Here is a 21,280-nt window from a genome sequence, read left to right on the forward strand (position 1 = left end):
TTTCTTACTGCTGTTTATGGTCTTTCCTTTCCATTCAAAAAATCTCCTTTAACATTTCATGTAAGGCTGGTTTAGTGGTGATGAATTCCTTTAACTTTTGTTTGGGAAACTCTTTATCTCTCCTATTCTGAATGATATGCTTGCTGGATACAATATTCTTGACTGCAGATTTTTTCCTTTTAGCACTTTGAATATATCATGCCATCCTTTTCTTGCCTGCAAAGTTTCTGCTGAAAAATCAGCTGATAGCCTTATGGGATTATTTCCCTCTGCTCCTAAAATTCTCTTTATCACTACTTCTTGCCATTTCAGTTTTTATTTTTTTTAAAGATTTTATTTATTTGACAGAGAGAGACACAGCAAGAGAGGGAACACAAGCAGGGGAGTGGGAGAGGGAGAAGTAGGCTTCCCGCTGAGCAAGGAGCCCAATGTGGGGCTTGATCCCAGGACCCTGAGATCCTGACCTGAGCCGAAGGCAGATGCAGACTGAGCCACCCAGGTGCCCCTCTTCTTGCCATTTTAAATACTGTCTGTATTGGTGTGGACCTCCTTGGGTTGATTTTTTTGAGGGGCATTCAGTGCCTCCTAGATCTAGGTTTGTTTCCTTCCCCAGGTCAGGGAAGTTTTCAGCTGTTTCTTCAAATAAATTTTCTGCCCCCTTTTCTCTCTCTTCTTCTTATGGAAGCCATATAATGTGAATGTTATTATGCTTGATGGTGTCACTGGGTTCTCTTAACCTATTTCCGTTTTTTTAAATTTAATTTTATTTTATTATGTTAGTCACCATACAATACATCATTAGTTTTTGATGTAGTGTCCTATGATTCATTGTTTTCGTATAACACCCAGTGCTCTATGCAGTATGTGCCCTCCTTAATACCCATCACCGGGCTAACCCATCCCCCTACTCCCCTCCCCTCTAAAACCCTCAATTTGTTTCTCAGCGTGATTAGTCTCTCATGGTTCATCTCCCCTCCGATACGCCCCCCTTCATTTTTCCCTTCCTTCTCCTAATGTCCTCCACGCTATTCCTTATGTTCCACAAATAAGTGAAACCATATGATAACTGACTTTCTCTGTTTGACTTATTTCACTTAGCATAATCTCCTCCAGTCCTATCCATGTTGATGTAAAAGTTGGGTATTCATCTTTTCTGATGGCTGAGTAATACTCCATTGTATATATGGACCACATCTCCTTTAGCCATTCGTCTGTTGAAGGGCATCTCAGCTCTTTCTACAGTTTGGCTATTGTGGACATTGCTGCTATGAACATTGGGGTGCATATGGCCCTTCTTTTCACTACATCTGTGTCTTTGGGGTAAACACCCAGGAGTGCAATTGCTGGGTCATAGAAAGCTCTATTTTTAAATTTCTGAGGTACCTCCACACTGTTTTCCAAAGTGGCTAAACCAACTTGCATTCCCACCAACAGTGTAAGAAGGTTCCCCTTTCTCCACAACCTCTCCAACATTTGTTGTTTCTTGCCTTGTCAATTTTTGTCATTCTAACTGGTGTAAGGTGGTATCTCAATGTGGTTTTGATTTGAATTTCCCTGATGGCTAATGATGATGAACATTTTTTCATGTGTCTGTTAGCCATTTGTATGTCTTCTTTTGAGAAGTGTATGTTCATGTCTTCTGCCCATTTTTTGACTTGATTATTTGCTTTTTCGGTGTTGAGTTTGAGACGTTCTTTATAGATCTTGGATACCAGCCCTTTATCTGTAGTGTCATTTGCAAATATCTTCTCTGGGTTGCCTCTTTGTTTTGTTGACTGTTTTCTTTGCTGTGCAGAAGCTTTTTATCTTGATGGAGTCCCAAAAGTTCATTTTTGCTTTTGTTTCACTTGCCTTTGGAGATGTATCTTGAAAGAAGTTGCCGTGGCCGATATCGAAGAGGTTACTGCCTATGTTCTCCTCTAGGATTTTGATAGATTCCTGTCTCACATTGAGGTCTTTCATCCATTTTGAGTTTATCTTTGTGTATGGTGTTAGAGAATGGTCGAGTTTCATTCTTCTGTATATAGCTGTCCAATTTTCCCAGCACCATTTATTGAAGTGACTGTCTTTTTTCCATTGCATGTTTTTTCCTGCTTTGTCAAAGATTATTTGACCATAGAGTTGAGGGTCCATATCTGGGTTCTCTATTCTGTTCCATTGGTCTATATGTCTGTTTTTGTGCCAGTACCATGCTGTCTTGGTGATCACTGCTTTGTAATATAGCTTGAAACCAGGCAGCATGATGCCCCTAGCTTTGTTTTTCTTTTTCAGCATTTCCTTGGCAATTCAGGGTCATTTCTGATTCCATATAAATTTTAGGATTGTTTGTTCCAGCACTTTGAAAAATGTCATTGGAATTTTGATTGGGATGGTGTTGAAGGTATAGATTGCTCTGGGCAGCATAGACATTTTAACAATGTTTATTCTTCCGATCCATGAACATGGAATGCTTTTCCATCTTTTTGTGTCTTCTTCAGTTTCTTTCATGAATGTTCTGTAGTTCCTAGAGTATAGATCCCTTACATCTTTGGCTAGGTTTATTCCGAGGTATCTTATGGGTTTATTGTAAATGGAATTGATTCTCTAATTTCTCTTTCTACAGTTGCGTTGTTAGTGTATAAGAAAGCAACTGACTTCTGTGCATTGATTTTGTATCCTGCCACATTACTGAATTGCTGTATGAGTTCTAGTAATTTGGGGGTGGAGTCTTTTGGGTTTTCCACATAAAGTATCATGTCATCTGCAAAGAGAGATTGACTTCTTCTTTGCCAATTTGAATACATTTTATTTCTTTTTGTTGTCTCATTGCTGTTGCTAGGACTTCTAGTACTATGTTGAACAATAGTGGCAAGAGTGGGCATCCTTGTTGTGTTCCTGATCTTAAGGGAAAGGCTCTCATCTTTTTGCCATTAAGGATGATATTCGCTATGGGTTTTTCATAGATGGATTTTATTAATTTGAGGAATGTTCCCTCTATCCCTATACTCTGGAGAGTTTTAATCAGGAAAGGATGCTGTATTTTGTCAAATGCTTTTTCTACATCAATTGAGAGGACCATATGGTTCTTCTCTCTCCTCTTATTAATGTGTTCTATCACATTGATTGATTTGCGAATGTTGAACCACCCGTGCATCCCAGGGATAAATCTCACTTGGTCATGGTGGATGATCCTTTTAATATATTGTTGGATCCTATTAGCTAGGATTTTGTTGAGAATTTTGGAATCCATATTCATCAGGGGTATTGGTCTGAAATCCTCTTATTTGATGGGGTCTTTGCCTGGTTTGGGGATTAAGGTAATGCTGGTCTCATAGAATGAGTCTGGAAGCTTTCCTTCTGTTTCTATGTTTTGAAACAGCTTCAGGAGAATAGGTATTATTTCTTCTTTGAATTTTTGGTAGATTTCCCCAGGGAATCCATCAGGCCCTGGACTCTTGTTTTTTTGGGAGGTTTTTGATCATTGCTTCAATCTCATTACTGGTTATTGGCCTATTCAGGTTGTCAATTTCTTCCTGTTTCAGTCTTGGCAGTTTATAGGTTTCCAGGAAAGCATCCATTTCTTCCAGGTTGCTTAATTTATTGGCATATAGTTGTTGATAATAATTTCTTTTTTTTTTTTTTTTTTTTTTTTAAAGATTTTATTTATTTGACACGATAATAATTTCTAATAATTGTTTCTATTTCCTTGGTGTTAGTTGTGATCTCTCCCCTTTCATAATTTTATTAATTTGGGTCCTTTCTCTTTTCTTTTGGATAAGTTTGGCCAGTGGTTTATTGGTCTTATTCTTTCAAAGAACCAGCTTCTAATTTCATTGATCTGATCTACTGTGTTTCTGGTTTCTAATTCATTGATCTCTGATCTTAATTATTTCTCTTCTAATGCATGGCTTAGGCAGTTTTTTGTTTTTTTTCCAGTACTTTAAGGTGTAGAGTTAGTTGGTGAATTCGGGATTTTTGTATTTTTTTGAGTGAGGCTTGGATGGCTATGTATTTCCCCCTTAGGACCGCCTTTGCAGTATCCCATAGGTTTTGGACCGATGTGTTTTCTTTCTCATTGGTTTCCACGAATTGTTTAAGTTCTTTGATTTCCTGGTTGACCCAAACATTCTTGAGCAGAGTGGTCTTTAGCTTCCAAGTGTTTGAATTTCTTCCAAATTTTTTCTTGTGATTGAGTTCCAGCTTGAAAGCATTATGGTCTGAGAATATGCAGGGCATAATCTCAATCTTTTGGTATCAGTTGAGACCTGATGTGGTCTATTCTGGAGAAAGTTCCATGTGTGTTCGGGAAGAATGAGTATTCTCTTGTTTTAGGGTGGAATGTTGTGTATGTATCTATGAGGTCCATCTGGTCCAGTGTGTCATTCAAAGTTGTTTCTTTGTTGATTTTCTGCTTAGATGATCTGTCCATTGCTGAGAGTGGAGTATTGAGGTCTCCTACAATTAATGTATTATTATCAATATGACTCTTTATTTTGGTTAACAGTTGGCTTATGTAGTTGGCTGCTCCCATGTTGGGGGGTGTATTTACAATTGTTAGATCTTCTTATTGGATAGACCCTTTAAGAATGATATAGTGTTCTTCTGTGTCTCTAAGTATAGTCTTTAGCTTAAAATCTAATTTGTCTGATATAGGAATTGCTACCCCAGTTTTCTTTGGAGGTCCATTGGCATGAAAGATGGATCTCCATCCCTTCAGTTTCAGTCTGGATGTATCTTTAGGTTCAAAATGAGTCTCCTGTAGACAGCATATGGATGGGTCCTGTCTTTTTATCCAATCTGCAAGTGTGTGCCATTTTATGGGAGCATTTAGGCTGATCATGTTGAGAGTGATTATTGAAAGATATGAATTTATTTTGTCATGTTGCCTGTGAAGTCCTTGTTTCTACAGATTGTCTCTGTAAATTTCTGTTGTATATCACTCGTGGGGTCTTTCTCCTTTTATAGAAACCCCCCCCCCTTAATATTTCTTGCAGGGCCGGCTTAGTGGTCACATATTCTTTCAGTTTCTGCCAGTCTTGGAAGCTCTGCATCTCTCCATCCATTCTAAATGATAGTCTTGCCGGATAAAGTATTCTTGGCTGCATGTTCTTCTCATTTAGTACCCTGAATATGTCTTGCCAGGCCTTTCTGGCTTGCCAGGTCTCTGTGGATAGGTCTGATGTTATTCTGATGTTCCCCCTCTGTACATAAGGAATCTCTTCCCCCTAACTGCCCTTAAGATGGTTTCCTTGGTTCTAAGATTTGCGGGTTTTACTATTACATGCTGGTCGTTGGTCTGTTTTCCTTGATCTTGGGAGGGGTCCTCTCTGCCTCTAGGACATGAATGTTTATTTCATTCCCCAGATTAGGGAGGTTCTCAGCTATAATTTGCTCAAATATATCTTCTAGTCCTCTCTCTCTCTCCCCACCCCCTTAGGGATCCCAATAATTCTGACATTGGAACGTTTCATGGAGTCACTTATTTCTCTGATTCTGTTTTCATGGATTTTGAGTTGTTTCTCCCTGGCCTCCTCTTTTTCTTTTCTATCAATTGGTCTTCTAGATCACTAATTCATTCTTCTGCCCCACTTACTCTAGCTGTTAGAATATCTAGATTAGATTGGATCTCACTGATAGCATTTTTAAGATCTGCCAGTTCAGCTTTCATTTCTGCCCTTAGAGACTCTATGTTGCCATTAATCGATTTCTCCATTCTAGCTACTGTCTTCATAACTTTTACCCTGAAGTCCATTTCCGAAATCTTGGTTATATCTGTATCCATTTGTAAATCTGTGGCAGAAGTCACAGTCTCTGAGTCTTTCCTATTTTGGGGGTTCCTCCTCCTAGTCATTCTGTTGAGGGGTGGTTGAGGGAATGTACAGAGTCCAAATTATTGACCACAACCCAAGCAAGATGCACCTGTTTAGTAGGGACCTTAGGGTTGTGGGTCTCTTGTTCTCCCAGCCTGTCTTCTCGGGGAGGGGCCTGCCACACTGTTACTCAGGCAACCCTGTTTGGGCAGAATTGCCCTCCCCCCTGTGGGGGGGGATGGGCTCAGTGAAAACCAGTTTCAGGGTGCTTTTGTTTTCTGGCTGCTTTCCCTGGCGGCTTTCCATGTCTCTTCCAAGAGTCAGAGCAGAAGAGACCGTTTCCAACCCTCTGCCACAGAACAGAGAGAGCACAATCTGTTCTTCAGTGAGCTCTCCAGGCCACACTATCTCCGTTTCTGTCTATGCTACCAAAAACTGCAGCATCCTGGGTTGTGCGCCCCTCATTCCCTGTCCTCGCCTCCAGGTCGGGGCACATCTCGGCCCTTTGTGCTTCTAAAACCACCAGCCACCTACAGTTCTCAAGCGTGACCCTGCTGCTCCAGGTTTCAGTCTGGGGGGGGGTGCCCTAAAGTCCTTTCCCCACCACTACCGGTCTGCAAGTCTGTGCCCCGTCCCCAGCGTGGGAGGCTTTCGGGAACCCACAGTGCAGGATCCCAAAAACTCCCTCCCCCTTTTGTTTATCTTCTGCTATCTGCCTGCGGAATCACAGCTCCCCACTTCATACCTCGAAACCAGCTGCCTGCAATATTCTGTTTGTAGAGATCCAGATATATCTTCTGAGATACATCTCAGGTTGATTTTGTGGGTGTTCAGAGTGGTCTGGTGGATATCCACCTCAATTCAGGGGACCAGTTGGAATAGGGTCCTCTACTCCTCCACCATCTTTTCCCAAGTCCCCCATTTTCATTTTTTTAATAATTCTTTCTTCATTCTTCTTTTTCAACTTGATTGTTTTCCATTACTTTGTCTTCCAGCTCTCTGACCCATTCTTCTGCTTCCTCTAGTCTACTACTTATTCCCTCTAGTATATTTTTAATTTCAGTTAATGAGTTGTTCATCTCTGATTGGTTATTTTTTATGTTTTCTATCTCTTTGTTAAGGGCTCACTGAGGTCCTCCACTCTTGGCTCAAGTCTAGTGAGTATCTTTATGACCATTACTTGAAATTCTCTATCAGGCATATTAGACATCTTTGTTTTGTTTAGCTTTCTTGATATAATTTTGTCCTGTTCTTTCATTTGACACATATTACTTTGTCTCCTCATTGTTATCTAATTCTCTGTCTGTTTCTGTGTGTTAAAGTCAGCTATGTCTCCTGCTCTTGAAAGTAGTGGCCTTATAAAGAAGAGGTTGTATAGTACCCTGTAGTACAATGTCCTCTCTTCACCAGAACCTGGCACTTCAGGCATATCTTCTATATGTGTTGTGTGCGCCCTACCGTTGTGTCTGAGTTGCATTTGTCTTCAGTCCAGTCATCTGCAATGGCTTTCTGTGTTACTAAGGGGCCAGTCTGGGGCTACCTTGGGCTTGAGTTGGATCAGACCGGATGTTTACAGACCTACAGTCACACCTATCTGCAGTTGCTTTCTATGTGTTGTCCCTGGGAAGCTTTCATTGGTGGATTGGGGCTGCAGTCCACCTAGTATGTTTATCTTCCCCTCTCCCCAGTTCAAGAGACATTTTGGAGTAGAGCTGGCTACTCTCAGGGCTGCTTACACAATGCCACACTTGTGGCACAGCTTTGGATAGACTCCTGCCGAGGGCAGGTTAGATAGATCAGCATGAGAATGCTGAAGGGGTGGAGCACACAGTGTTAGCAAGATTTGCACATGTCTGCTTGCAGGAGATCTGAGCTGCTTTAGAAAATTCCTGCCAAGGCTGGTTGGGTGTCATGGGTCCACAGGAGAATTGGGGGAGGTGGGGTGTGCTGTTAGCAAAGCTAGGTGGAGAGTATTTGTTCTGGTTCCTACAGGTGTCTGTGTATGCAGACTTGGGTAGAGAAATGGTGCCCACCAGTTCTTTTGTTCTTGAAGAAATCTCCTAAAGATCCCTGTCCCTCCTGCACGGGTTCTGAGATTAGTAAGTAAATCTCCTTTTCATATACCCCAGGAGTTTTTTCAAACTGCTGCTACTATGCTATAGTCAGCAGGGTTATTATGATGTCTCTTTAAGGTGGGGACTCAGTTTCTTATCACCTTCTTGTTCTCCCAGAGCTGAGCTGAGCCCACTGATTTTTAGAGTGCCTGGTGTTAAGCCCCTCTGGTTTTCAAGTCAGATGTTATGGGGATTTGTCTTCCTAGTAAGGGTTCTCGGTGCCTGCTCTGGGGTCTGTGCCTCTCCCTTCTGTGTGCTTGCACTATGTCTCCTCCTGTGGTCAGTCTTGCAGGTCAGTTTGGTTCCCGACCACATCTCCATCCTTCCTACCATTTTCAGCGTGGCTTTTTCTCCATGATCAGCTGTGGAGAGTCTGTTCTACTAGTCTTTGAGTTTTTTCCTGGGTTATTTACTCTAATGTGTGTGTTATTTAGGTGTATCCATGGGATGAGATAAGCTTAGGATTCTCCTACTGTGCCAACTTCCTGGAAGCCTAGTGTTTTAAAGTCTGTCTGTGTGATACAAGTATAGCTGCCTCAGCTTTCTTTTCATTTCCATTTGCAGCAAAAAAAAAAAAAAACTTTCTATTCCTTCATTTTTGGTCTGTGTGTACCTTTAGATTTGTATTTAGATCTGAAGTGAGTCTTTTGTAGGCTCATTTGGATCTTTTTTCTATCCCTTCAGTAACACTACATCTTTTGACTGGATCATTTGGTCCATTTACATTTTAAGTAATTATTGACAGTTTTATTCAAGGGAAGATGCGGAGTAGAATCTTGAGCTGACCCAATCACTTGGACACACCGAGATAACAGCTACATCTGTGTAACTAAACTGAAAACAACCTGAAGATTAGCAAAACAGACCTTCCACAGTTAATTATAGAGAGGAGGCCATATCAGAAAAGGTGGGATGGGTAGGGATTGTGTTTGGGAACCAAACCCCTGGCAAGACTTACCACAAATAGGAGGGATACCACAAGCACAGAGAAGTGAGGATCAAACCCCATACCATGTACCACAGGCACTGAGGATGTAAAGATGAGTCCCTGTAACATCTAGCTTTGAAAATGAGTAGGGCTTCAGGAGCTTTTAAAATCAGTAGGACTTAAGTCTGGGAAAGCTGGAGGGTGATAGGAATTTGAATCCTTGCCCTTAAAGAACCAGCATAATAAATAACCTGGCCCAAGAATCCAGCACAGAAGCAACAGTTAGAAAAGCACTTGAGGTATGCGTGAAGGAGATTGATGAATTCATCTAGGAATGTGCCTTAGAGGGGCAGCGTTCCCTCAGGAGACTTCTAAGAACAAAAAAATAAAGAGAAAGGAATCCAAGCATATCATTAAAACCATCAAACCACATGGGAAGAGAACAAGGGAAAAAGAAAGGAACAGAAAGCAACTACAAAAACAACCAGAAAACAATTAACAAAATGGTAATAAGTACAAATCTATCAGTAATTACCTTAAATATAAATGGACTAAATGCTTCAATCAAAGAACAGGGTGACTGAATGGGGGGGGGGGCGGAAGACCCATTTCTATGTTGCCTATAAGAGATTCACTTCAGAGCTAAAGACATATACAGACTAAAAGTGAAGGGCTGGAAAAACATAAACCATGCAAACGAAAGTTAAAAAAAAAAAAAAAGCTGAGGTAATATTTATTTCAGACAAAATAGACCTTAAAACAATGTAGCAAAAGACAAGGACACTACATATATCTACTTGTTGGATTGTTCCCTTTATCATTATAACAATTATAATACCTATGTACTCAACATAGGAGCACCCAAACACAAAAAAAATATTAACAGGGAGAAATTGACAGTAATACAATAATAGTGGGGGACTTTAACATCCCACTTATATCAATGGATAGATCATCCAGACAAAAAATTAACAAGGATATTGTGGCTTTGAATTACACATTAAACCAGCTGGATCTAAAATATGTACAGAACATTCTATTCAAAAAATGTAGACTACACGTTCTTTTCAAGTGCATATGGAACATTCTCCAGAATAGATCACATTAGACCACAAAAGAAGTCTTAAGAGTGAAATCAGGGGTTCTTGGGTGGCTCAGTTGGTTAAGCAATCTGACTTGATTTCAGCTCAGGTTGTGATCTCAGGGTCCTGGGACTGAGCCCTGCACTGGGCTCTATGCTCAGTGAGGAATCTATTTGAAGATTCTCTCTTCCTCGCCCTCTGCCCCTCGCTCTGCTCATGTTCTCTCCCTCTCTCTCTCTCTCTCAATAAAATAAACCTTTAAAAAAAAAAGTGAAATCATACAAGCATCTTTCCCGGCCACACTGGTATGAAACTAGAAATCAGTTTTTTTATATATATAGCAGGAGAAAGGAACTGCTCAAGATTAGAGCAGAAATAATATAATAGAGGTTAAAAAAAAATAGAAAAGATCAATGAAACCAGGAGCTGGTTCTGTAAAAAGATGGGCCAAAGGTTTATCAATCTTGTTTGACTCATCAGAAAAGAGGATTCAATCAAATGGAGAAGAAATAGCCAACACTAGAGAAATACAAAGGATTTTAAGAGAATATTATGAAAAATTATATGCCAACAAATCGGATAAATTCTTAGAAGATCTTTCAAAGCAATCAGTAAGAAGTAGATTAATTACTGGTAATTAAATTGAATCAGTAATAAAAATATTCCCAGCAAATAGAAGTGTAGGACAAGATGGCATCATAGGTGCGTTCTCCGCCAAACATTTAAAGAGTTAATACCTATTCTTCCCAAATTCTTCCAAATACATTCTACAAGGTGAGCATTAATAGCCCTGATACCAAAACCAAAAACACTGCAAAAATTCTTAAAATATTAGCAAACTTACTTTAATACATTTAAAAAATCATTCACTGTGATCAACTGGGATTTATTCCAGGGACAAAAATGTAGTACAATATTCAGAAATCAATCAGTGTGATACATCACATTAGCAAGAGAAAGAATAGAAACCATGTGGTGATCTCAACAGATGCAAAAAGAGCATTTGAGACAATACAATATCCATTAATAACTTCTCAACAAATTGAGTTTAGAGAGAATGTACATCAACAGAGCAAAGACAATGTATGAAAAACCCACAGCTAACCTCATACCCACTGGTAAAAACTGAAAGTTTTTTCTCTAAGATCAGGACTAAGACAAGGATGTCTACTCTTACCACTTTTATTCAACATAGCACTCTTTGGAAGTCCTAGCTGCATAGCCAGACAAAGAAAAGGCATCCAGATTGATAAGAAAGAGGGATGGCTGGGTGGCTCAGTTGGTTAAGTGTCTGCCTTTGGCTCGGGTCGTGATCCTGGGAACTGATGGATGAATTCAGTAAAGTTGCAGGATACAAAATTAATGTACAGAAATCTGTTGCATTTCTATACTCTAGTAACAAAGTAGCAAAAAGAGAAATTTTAAAAATCCCATTTAGGGTGGCACTAGAAAGAATAAAATACCTAGGAATAAACTTAACCAAGGAAGTAAGAGATCTGTACTCTGAAAACTAAAACACTGATGAAAGAAATTAAAGGCGACTTAAACAAATGGAAGGTAAAAACTGAAAGATGATTTTACCACTTTTGTATTTTTTTGGGTGCTCCTATGTTGAGTACATAGGTATTATAATTGTTATAATACTCCATGCTTATGGATTAGAAGATATCATTAAAATGTCCATAATACCCAAAGCAATCTACAGATTCAATATAATCCCAGATTCAGTATAATCCCTATCAAAATAGCATTTTTCACAGAACTAGGACAGATAACCTTAAAATTTGTATGGAACCACAAAAGACCTCAAATAGTAAAAGAAGCAATCCTGAAAAAGAACAGAACTGGACACAATTCCCAGTTTTAAACTATGCTACAAAGCTGTAATAATCAAAACAGGATGGTACTGGCAAAAAAACAGACACATAGATCCATAGAACAGAACAGAGAGCCCAGAAATAAACCCTTAATTATATGGTCAATTAATCTATGACAAAGGAGACAAGAATATATAATGGAGAAAAGACAGTCCCTTTAATAAATGGTGCTGGCAAAATGGGACAGCTACATGCAAAAGAATAAAACTGAATCATTTTCTCACACCTCACACAAAATAAACTCAAAACGGATTAAAGACCTAAGTGTGAGAAAGGAAACCATAAGCTCCAGAAACAAACATAGGCAGTAATCTCTTTGACATTAGCCATAGCAACATTTTTCTAGATATATCTCCTTTGGGCAAGGAAAACAAAAGCAAAAATAAGCTATTGGAACTACACCAAAATAAAAAGCTTTTGCTCAGTGAAGGAAGTCATCAACAAAACAAAAGGCAGTCTACCTACTGCGAGAAGATATTTGCAAATGATATATCTGATCAGTGGTTAATATTCCAATTATACAGAGAACTTATACAACTCAACACCAAAAAAAATATGATCCAATTAAAAAAAGAGCAGAGGACTTGAATAGACATTTTTTCTAAAAAAAGACATACAAATGGCCAGCAAATACATACAACATGCTCAATATCACTAATCATCAGGAAAATACAAATTAAAACCACAATGAGTTATCACCTCACACCTGTTAGAATGGCTAGAATTAAAAAGACAATAAAAATTGTTGGCAAGGATGTGCAGAAAAGGGAATCCTTGTGCACTGCTGGTGAGAATATAAATTGGTGCAGGCATTGTGGAAAACAATATGGAGTTTCCTCAAAAAATTAAAAAATAGAAATGTAATCCAGTAATCCCACTACTGGGTATTTACCCAAAGAAAATGAAAACACTAATTCAAAAAGATACACATACCCTTATGTTTACTGCAGCATTATTTAAAATAGCCAAGATATGGAAGCAACTCAGGTGTCTGTTGACAAATGAATGAAGATGTGGTATATATAAATACAATGGAGTATTGTTCAGCCATAAAAAGGAAGGACATCTTGCCATTTGCAACAACACAGATGGACTTAGAGGGCATTGTACTAAACGAAATAAATCAGAAAAAGACGAATACTGTATGATTTTACTTATATGTAAAATCTAAAAAACAGAATTAAGAAAAAAAACAAAAACAGACTCTTAAATACAGAGAACTGGTAGTTGCCAGAGGGAATGTGTATAGGGAGATGGGGAAATAGATAAAAAAGGATTAAGGGGTACAAACTTTCATTTATAAAATAAATAAGCCCTGGAGATTAAATTACAGCATAGCAAATTATGGTACATAATATAATAACACTGGTTAACTACACATCATGGTCAGCATTGAGTAATGTATGAAATTGTTGAATCAATGTTACACACCTGAAACTAATATAACATTCTATATTAGACTTTAATAAAAAATTATTCATAGACATGTACTTATTATCATTTTGTTGTTTTATAGTTCTGTTTTCTTAATCTCTTCCATTGTAATTTGGTGACTTTCCTTAGTGTTATGTTTGTGTCCTTTTTATTTTTTTGTGAAACTGTTATAGGTATTTGATTTATGGTTACCATGAGGTTCATATATAACATAATATTCTATGTCTGTAGCAGTCTATTTTAAGTTGAAGATCACTTAAGTTCAGGGGTGTTCTAAAAGCACTCTATTTTTACCACCCTAATGTTTCATGTTTTGAGGTCCTATTTTGTATCTTATTATTTTGTGAATCCATTGACTAATTATCTAGATGATTTTACCACTTTTGTATTTTAAACTTCATACTAGATATGTAGGGGGTCAATCCACTACCTTTATTGTATGTTTACTCTTATTAGTGACATCATTTATTTTATAGTTTTATTTTTTCTAGTTATGGCCTTTTCTTTCCCACTTAAATTAGGTCCTTTAACATTTCTTGTAAGACTGGTTTGTTGTTGATTAATTCCTTAAGCTTTTACTTGTCTGGGAAACTCCTTCTCTCCAATTCTGAGTGATAATCTTGTAGAGAATTCTTGCTTGTGATTTTTTTTTTTTTTTTCCCTTTCAGCACTTTGAATATATCCTGTCATTCTCTTTTCACCTGTAAAGTTTGAGCTGAAAACCAGTTGTGATAGTAATATGGGGGTTTCCTTAGATCTAGTTGTTTTTCTTTTGGTGCTTTTAAGATTCTCTCTTTAACTGTTGATACTTTGATTATAATATGTCTTGGTTTGGGTCTCTTTGGGTTCATCTTCTTTATGACTCTGTGCTTCCTGGGCATGTATGTCTGTTTCATTCAACAGGCTAGGGAGTTTTTAGCCATTATTACTTGAAATGGGTTTTCTGTGCCTTTTTCTGTCTCTCTCCTTCTGGGACTCCTATAATGGAAATGTTAGTATGCCTGATGTTGCCCCAGAGATCCCTTAAACTATATTTAGTCTTTAATTCTTTTTTTCTTTTTGCTGTTCTGATAGAGTGATTTCCACTACTGTCTTCCACATCATTGATTCATTCCTCTATATCTAATCTCTCAATTACCTCTAGTATATTTTTTACTTCAGTTATTCTTCAGCCCTGATTGGTTCCTTTTTATATTTTCTATTTCATGGTTGAGGTTCTCATTGTGTTGATTTGGTCTTCTGAGTTTGGTGAGCATCTTTATGGTCATTATTCTGAATTATATTTCAGGTAGATTATTTCACTTGGAACATATTCCTCTGTAGCTTCATTTTGTCTTTGTTTCTATGTGTTAGGTAGATCAGTTATATTACCCAGTCTTGGAGGAGTAGCTTTATGTAGGTGTCCTGTGGGGCCTAGTAGCACAAACCCCTGTGATGCATCCAACTGAGGTGCCCCAGGGGTATCCCCTGGGTGGACTGTGCGTACCCTCCTGTTGTGGCTTGTATGCACTGGTGGGTGGGGCAGGCTTCCAATGTGGCTAGCAGTGAGGTCGGGTTGTGACTATTGCAGGCACTCTAGTGTATGGGGCTCACTATGGGGGGTTAGTTGGGGAGAAATTGCTCCCACCAGAACTGGGCCAGTGAGATATGAGGGGAGTAAGAAGAAATGGTGCCTACCATCACTTCTGTTCCCAAAGAATGTTACAGCAGGGCCCTGCTCATCTGGCACATGCTGTAAAATAATCTCCTTTATGTGTAACCCAGGCATTTGTCAAAACGCTGCCTCTGCCCTGGGACTTGGAACAAAGGAGATTACATGCACACTTTTTAAGAGCAGAGTCTCAGTTTCTTATTGCCTTTCCGGACATAAGCCCCACTGGTTTTCAAAGTCAGACATTATGTCTTCCCAATGCAGGACCCCTGGGCTTGGGAGTCCAATCTAACGTGGGGCTTGAGCCCCTGGTTCCTCGAGGAGGGCCTCTATGGTTGTGATACGACCCCATACCCCTTATGGGTCATCACACTGGGATTGTGGATCCCAACTAAACCACATTTTCGCCCCTCTTACCCATTGTGATATGGCTTTTCCTTTATATCCTTAATTGTGTAAAATCATTTCTGCAAGTCTTCAATTTGTTCTCAGATATAGTTGTTCTATAAATAGTTGTAGTTCTGGTTTGTCCATGGAAGGAGGTAAGCTCAGAATCTTCCTATTCTACCATCTTGATCCCCAAGACACCTCTGATTTCTATTCCAAAGCTCCTCATAAAATAAATACAGCATAATAAGTCAGCAATATCTTTATAAAAGATAAAATGCCAGTGTTCATAGAGCATTTTGACATCATACCAGGTTTGTATAATGCAAAGGATTCAGTCTGGGCATGTGATTCTGTTAGTCTGGCTTAATCAGGGATTGTTTGGAATATATGTCTTCAGAGAATTAGATGAAATACAACCCCTTCATTAAATCCCCACACATATTTATTCTCTTCACCGCATTTTCAACAAATATTGAGAACACTGAGTTTGAGATTGTACTCCCAGGTAATATTTAGGTCAAAGCTTTTCTATGTTGTCAGTTTTTCTTTGCTTATTAGGGAACTTGGCATTCCAGAAAAACATTCTTGAACAAAAGTTATATCTTAGGCCAAATCAGGAAAAAAAAAATGAAAAGAAATCATTGTGGGGTGCTTGGGTGGCTCAGTCAGTTAAGCATCTGCCTTCGGCTCAGGTCATGATCCCAGGGTCCTGGGATGGAGCCCCACGTCGGGCTCCCTGCTCAGTGGGGAGCCTGCTTCTCCCTCTCCCTCTCCCTGTGCTCTCTCTCTCCCAAATAAATAAATCTTAAAAAAAAAAAAAAGAAATCATTGTTTTTACTAGCATTTCTTTCTCTCTTCTTTTTGGGAGAAGGTGTATGTTCAACTAATAAGTGGAGACGAAACTGAAGAATACCCACATGCTATTGAAATATTCAAAAGTTATTTTGATTTTAATGCGAAATCAATCAAAATCATATTCCTCGTAAGAACGAAAAAGTGGCAAACACCCCAAATGTCCACCACTGATAAGTGGATAAGCAAAATGTTATATGTACACATGGAATATTGTTCTGCAATAAAAAGGAATGAAGGGCTAATAATTCTACAACAGGGATGGGTATTGAAAAGATTAGGCAAATTTAAAAAAGCAAGACACAGAAGGCTACATACTGTATGACTCCATTTACATTAAATGTCCAGAATATGCAAATCCACAGAAACAAAATAAATTAGTGGTTTTCTAGGGCTAGGCAGAAGGTGGGGAATGACTGCCAATGGCAGCAGTTTTGATTTTGGGGTGATGGCAGTTTTGATTTTGGGGTGATGAAAACTTTCTAAATTTAGTGGAGATGGTTGCACCACGATTAATGTACTAAAAACCACTTAATTTATACTTTAGAGAGGTGAATTTTATGGCCTGTGAATTATATCTCAATAACTGTTACAAATGTGACAGATGAATTCAATATATTTCTTTCTTATGAAAAATTCAGGTTTAAGAAATCTTAAATTGCCTTGAAATATCAAGACAATTTTTAAAAACTTAGGGAAAGTAAAAAGAATAGTATAATAAATCCCAAAATGTCATCATCCAGTTTCAATAGTTACCAAGACATAACAGATCTTGTTTCACCTGTATTTTTACCCAGTACTTTTTTTTACTTCATTGCATTGTTTTCAAAGAAATAAGATATCTTAATGTTTTATCTGCAGGTACTTCATATATGTCTCAGAGTTAAGGAATCTTTTAAAAAAAAACAAAAAATTAATATATAAATTTTAGCAATAATTCCTTAATATTATCATGAGTATTCTAATTTCCCTGATATTCTCATATTTAATTTGCAACTAATTTGTTTGAATTAGGATTCAAGCAAGATACACATGCTGCACTGGATTAATTCCAACATGTTTTATTATTGATACACTTTTCCCTCTTGTGAAAATTTCTTTGACAAACTAAATGGGGTTTTTTTGTGTTTTTTTATTTTTTATTCTTAGGTCTTAAAAATGAGCTATAACAAAATCCGAAAACTTCAGAAAGATACTTTTTATGGCCTCAGGAGCTTGACACGGTTACATATGGACCACAACAATATTGAGTTTATAAACCCAGAGGTTTTTTATGGACTCACCTTTCTCCGACTGGTGCACCTGGAAGGAAATCAGCTCACTAAGCTTCATCCAGATACATTTGTCTCTTTGAAATACCTCCAGATATTTAAAACATCTTTCATTAAGTACCTATACTTGTCTGATAACTTCCTGAGCTCCCTGCCTCAAGAGATGATTTCCAATATGCCTGATTTGGAAAGCCTTTATCTTCATGGGAACCCATGGACCTGTGATTGCCATTTAAAATGGTTGTCTGACTGGATACAGGAAAAACCAGGTATATATGCTATTTATTTCTTTGTCCTAATTAGAGGAAACCTGCCTGGAGGTTTTTACCAGTAAGTGGGGAGGCCAAGGTAATTTAGCTGGAGAGAAAATGGACACTAAATAATAACTTAGTGGTAATGAATTCTCTTTAATGAATTATTTGTGTATTGTTTCAGGTCAACTATCCATATGTTCTGGCAAAATTAGGAAATAAGGAATGTCTGTGTGTGTTACTCTTCTTTACTTACCACACCATAAAAACCCTTCCCTTTTCTTATCTTCCTTTCAGTCATTCAGTCAATACACATTTTTTTGGAGTTCTAGTCAAGATCCTGTGCTTGGTGATAAAACTATCAAGAGCACTGTCTCTGCTCTAACCATCCTCTGGTGGGTTACAGATAAGCAAACAGATAATCAGTGTGTGAAATGTGCTTTGATGGGCAAAGTAAAATTTGCCATGAAGAGGGCAAGATCTATTCAGTCAACAAGTACTTATTATAAACCTACTATGAACAAGAGATCACAACACAGGGATCTAAAAATGAACAAGACAGCTCCATAACGGAGCTTACATTCTTGCAGGGGAGGGGAGACAGAACTGGACAACCAAATGCACTAATAACTGTTGAAATCTGATTAAATAATTCAGTCTTTAAGATAATGACTGAAAGGAACCTACTGATTTTGGCATCAAAGGGGTGGGTGGTTACTTTGGAGAGAGTGACGGGGGGGATAGATTGCTGTGTGGGGAGAGATAGGTGGAAGGCAGGGAGCAGTCTACTTTTTTGAAGAGGTTTGGCTTGAGGTGAGGGAATGAGGGAGGATGCAGCCAGATGGAAATGTGTAATCACACAGGATTCTTCAAGCATGAGAGAGACTTGAGCATGTTCAAGGTGAGAAGAGATTAAGAGGGAGAAGGTGACAACACTTCAGAAGGGGCAGGTCATCCATTGAACAAGTCCCCTGAGAAGACTGGAGGGCAAGAGATCCAGACTAGGTGGAAGGATTTTCCTTAGGAGAAGGAGAAAAGAGAACTCCTGGGTCTGGTAGAAAAGACAAAGGAAGCTATTATCTGATGGCTTTTCCTCCCCTGTGAAGGTGCAAGAGAGGTGACTGAGGAGGATCCTAGGATGGGGTCAAGGCCAGAAGCTTGGGAAAAGTGGAAAAGGTTTGAAGTTGCTGCCATCATATTTATATATATATATATATGCATATATATCTTATATATATGTGTGTGTGTGTGTATGTGCGTGTGTATATGTGTTGTCAGTTATTTAGTTAAAAAGCAAATCAGAAAACATTAATGAACATTGAGAATTACTTTAGGGCAATAGATACCACCTTAGCTCTCAAAGAGCAAATATTTTAGGCAAATATGCTAAACACATAAAAAGACAATAAGGCTTAAAATGAACAACATCAAAATACTTATATTGAAGATTTAGTTCCATAAAAGCTCAGAGTCAGTAAAAATTTACTTCTGCCTTGATTAAAAAGGAGGAAAATTGGACTGGGCCATAAAAGATACATCAAAGGGAAAAGAAGGAATACAAGAGCTAGCAGGGAGTTAACGTGTACTGAGTTTGTGGTTGACATTGTTCTAGATGCTTTCTATTTAATCCTCACAATAATCCTCCATTTACAAATGAAGAAACTGAGGCTTAGGAAATTTGGGTGTCTTGGGCTAGTCATTTAGAATATAGTTGATGATAATTGGAAAGAATAATTAATACATACAAAGTACTTAGCACAATGTATGGCACAAAGCAAGCACTCAATAAATGTGAAGCATTATTATTTTCATGGCCACCCACCCAGGTCACACAGCTAGAAAGTAGAAAAGCAGAAATTCAAAAGTCGAATCCTCTCTAAAATGTATTTGGGGTGGAGAAACTGCTTTGTACATGAAGACAGAACAAGCTACATGAAGAGGGTAATGAGTAGCCCAATTTGCTGGCATAGGCTCAATATAGACTGGCAGGGTGTTTTGAAATCCACCATAGGGAGCACTGAATGCCAGGCTATCATGATTGTACTTTATCCTACAGACAAAAGAGATTTTACAGTGAAAGCTTTGAACACAGAGATGTTTTGGGAGGCTGGTCAATTTATGAGCAGTGGACAGGAGGGACTGGAGTGGGGAGAAACAAGAGCTCAAGGATGAAGTGTTCAAGAAGGTTTGTGTCTGAGGAATGAGAGACTGAACTACGAGGTGACCACACCTGAATGTAGCTTCACAGACGCCAAAAGAATTGGCAAATTATAGCCCACGGGCCAATTACAGCCCTCTACAAGGCTTTTGAAAATAGAGTTTTATTGGAATACGGTCATGCCTAGTTCTGTGGCTGCTTTGTTGTCCAATTGCTCTGTCAGAGAGCCATAGTCCACAAACCTAAAATCTTTACTATCTGGCCCTTTACATAAAATAATTTGCTGATCTTGGCCTACTGAACAAAGCCTGAGCTCCTTAGCCTAGCAGCTCCTAGTCTAGCCTCAGCCTTGTTTCCTTCCTTTCCAATCCTCAGCACCCCCTGCCATCCCAGACCCACTCTTCACTGTTTTATTATCTCATCCCTGTGGCCCTCCTGCCTGGAGCATTTCCCTTCTGGGAAGCCTGGTGCTCTTCCACTCACCTTATCTGTATTTGAATCTAGTTGACCCCTGAACAATATGTTGACCCCCAACACAGTTGAAAATCTATGTATAACTTTTGAATCCCCCCAAACTTAACCACCAATAGCCTACTGTTGACTGAAAGCCTTACTGATAACAAAATGGCCAATTAACTCACATTTTATATTTTGTATGTATTTTATACTGTATTCTTATAATAAAGCTAGAGAAAAGCTTTCTGAGAAAATCATAAGAAAAATACATTTACAGCACTGTACTGTATTTATCAATACTGTAAATATACACCATCTGCTTACAAGATAAATTATGTCAGTACCTGTATCAGTAATGTCTTATATAAAACACTGTAGATATTATATGTATTACTAATGCTAGACATCAAAAATGAAAAGATAATGTCAAAAACAAATTCACCTTTTTTTAAAGATTTTATTTATTTGACAGAGAGAGACCCAGCAAGAGAGGGAACACAAGCAGGGGGAGTGGGAGAGGGAGAAGCAGGCTTCCCGCCGAGCAGGGAGCCTGATGCGGGGCTCGATCCCAGGACCCTGAGATCATGACCTGAGCCGAAGGCAGACGCTTAACGACATGCATTTGATAATGAAGCAACAATATGATTGCTTTATGGTAGCCTAGCCTATACACTAAGGAATGAATCATTATAAAATTTTTATGGTATATAGTGTTAGTCTTATTCATAATACAATACTGGAAACTTTTCTTTTTTAAACCACTTACCTGTGCTGAGAGGCTGATAATGCAGTTTCTCTGATTACAAGAGAGAGGCATATTGTATGTCGTAATTCTTTGAAAGAAAAGTTATGAGACAGTAAGTAAACTAACACATTAATTTTATATTAAATATCACTCACTGCATGCCTATGTAAGGAAATGCTATCCACTTCCATACAAGTCTTGCACCTGATATACGACATAACGAAAACTGAAGCAATAACACCAAAGCATCTCACACAGTTCTTACTATACAGTTATTGGATT

At 38.4% G+C, this 21,280-nt stretch overlaps 1 protein-coding gene and 1 long non-coding RNA gene across 3 annotated transcripts in view; one reads left to right on the top strand and one right to left on the bottom strand.

The window, feature by feature from the left end:
• Nucleotides 1-21,280, top strand: part of IGSF10 (immunoglobulin superfamily member 10) — a 64,731-nt gene that overhangs the window by 24,435 nt on the left and 19,016 nt on the right. For both annotated transcript variants that reach the window (XM_036072534.2, XM_036072533.2), the window contains one exon: nt 17,267-17,657. In XM_036072534.2, the coding sequence (XP_035928427.1) occupies nt 17,267-17,657 (391 nt within the window). The remainder of the gene's footprint in view (nt 1-17,266; nt 17,658-21,280) is intronic.
• The window catches only part of LOC144381577 (uncharacterized), a 34,941-nt gene that overhangs the window by 10,993 nt on the left and 2,668 nt on the right, over nt 1-21,280 (bottom strand). Inside the window, exon 2 of the long non-coding RNA XR_013446967.1 lies at nt 21,020-21,086. This is a non-coding gene — a long non-coding RNA (uncharacterized LOC144381577). The remainder of the gene's footprint in view (nt 1-21,019; nt 21,087-21,280) is intronic.

Source organism: Halichoerus grypus, chromosome 1 (genome assembly GCF_964656455.1).
Source record: "Halichoerus grypus chromosome 1, mHalGry1.hap1.1, whole genome shotgun sequence".
Classification (NCBI taxonomy): Eukaryota; Metazoa; Chordata; class Mammalia; order Carnivora; family Phocidae; genus Halichoerus; species Halichoerus grypus.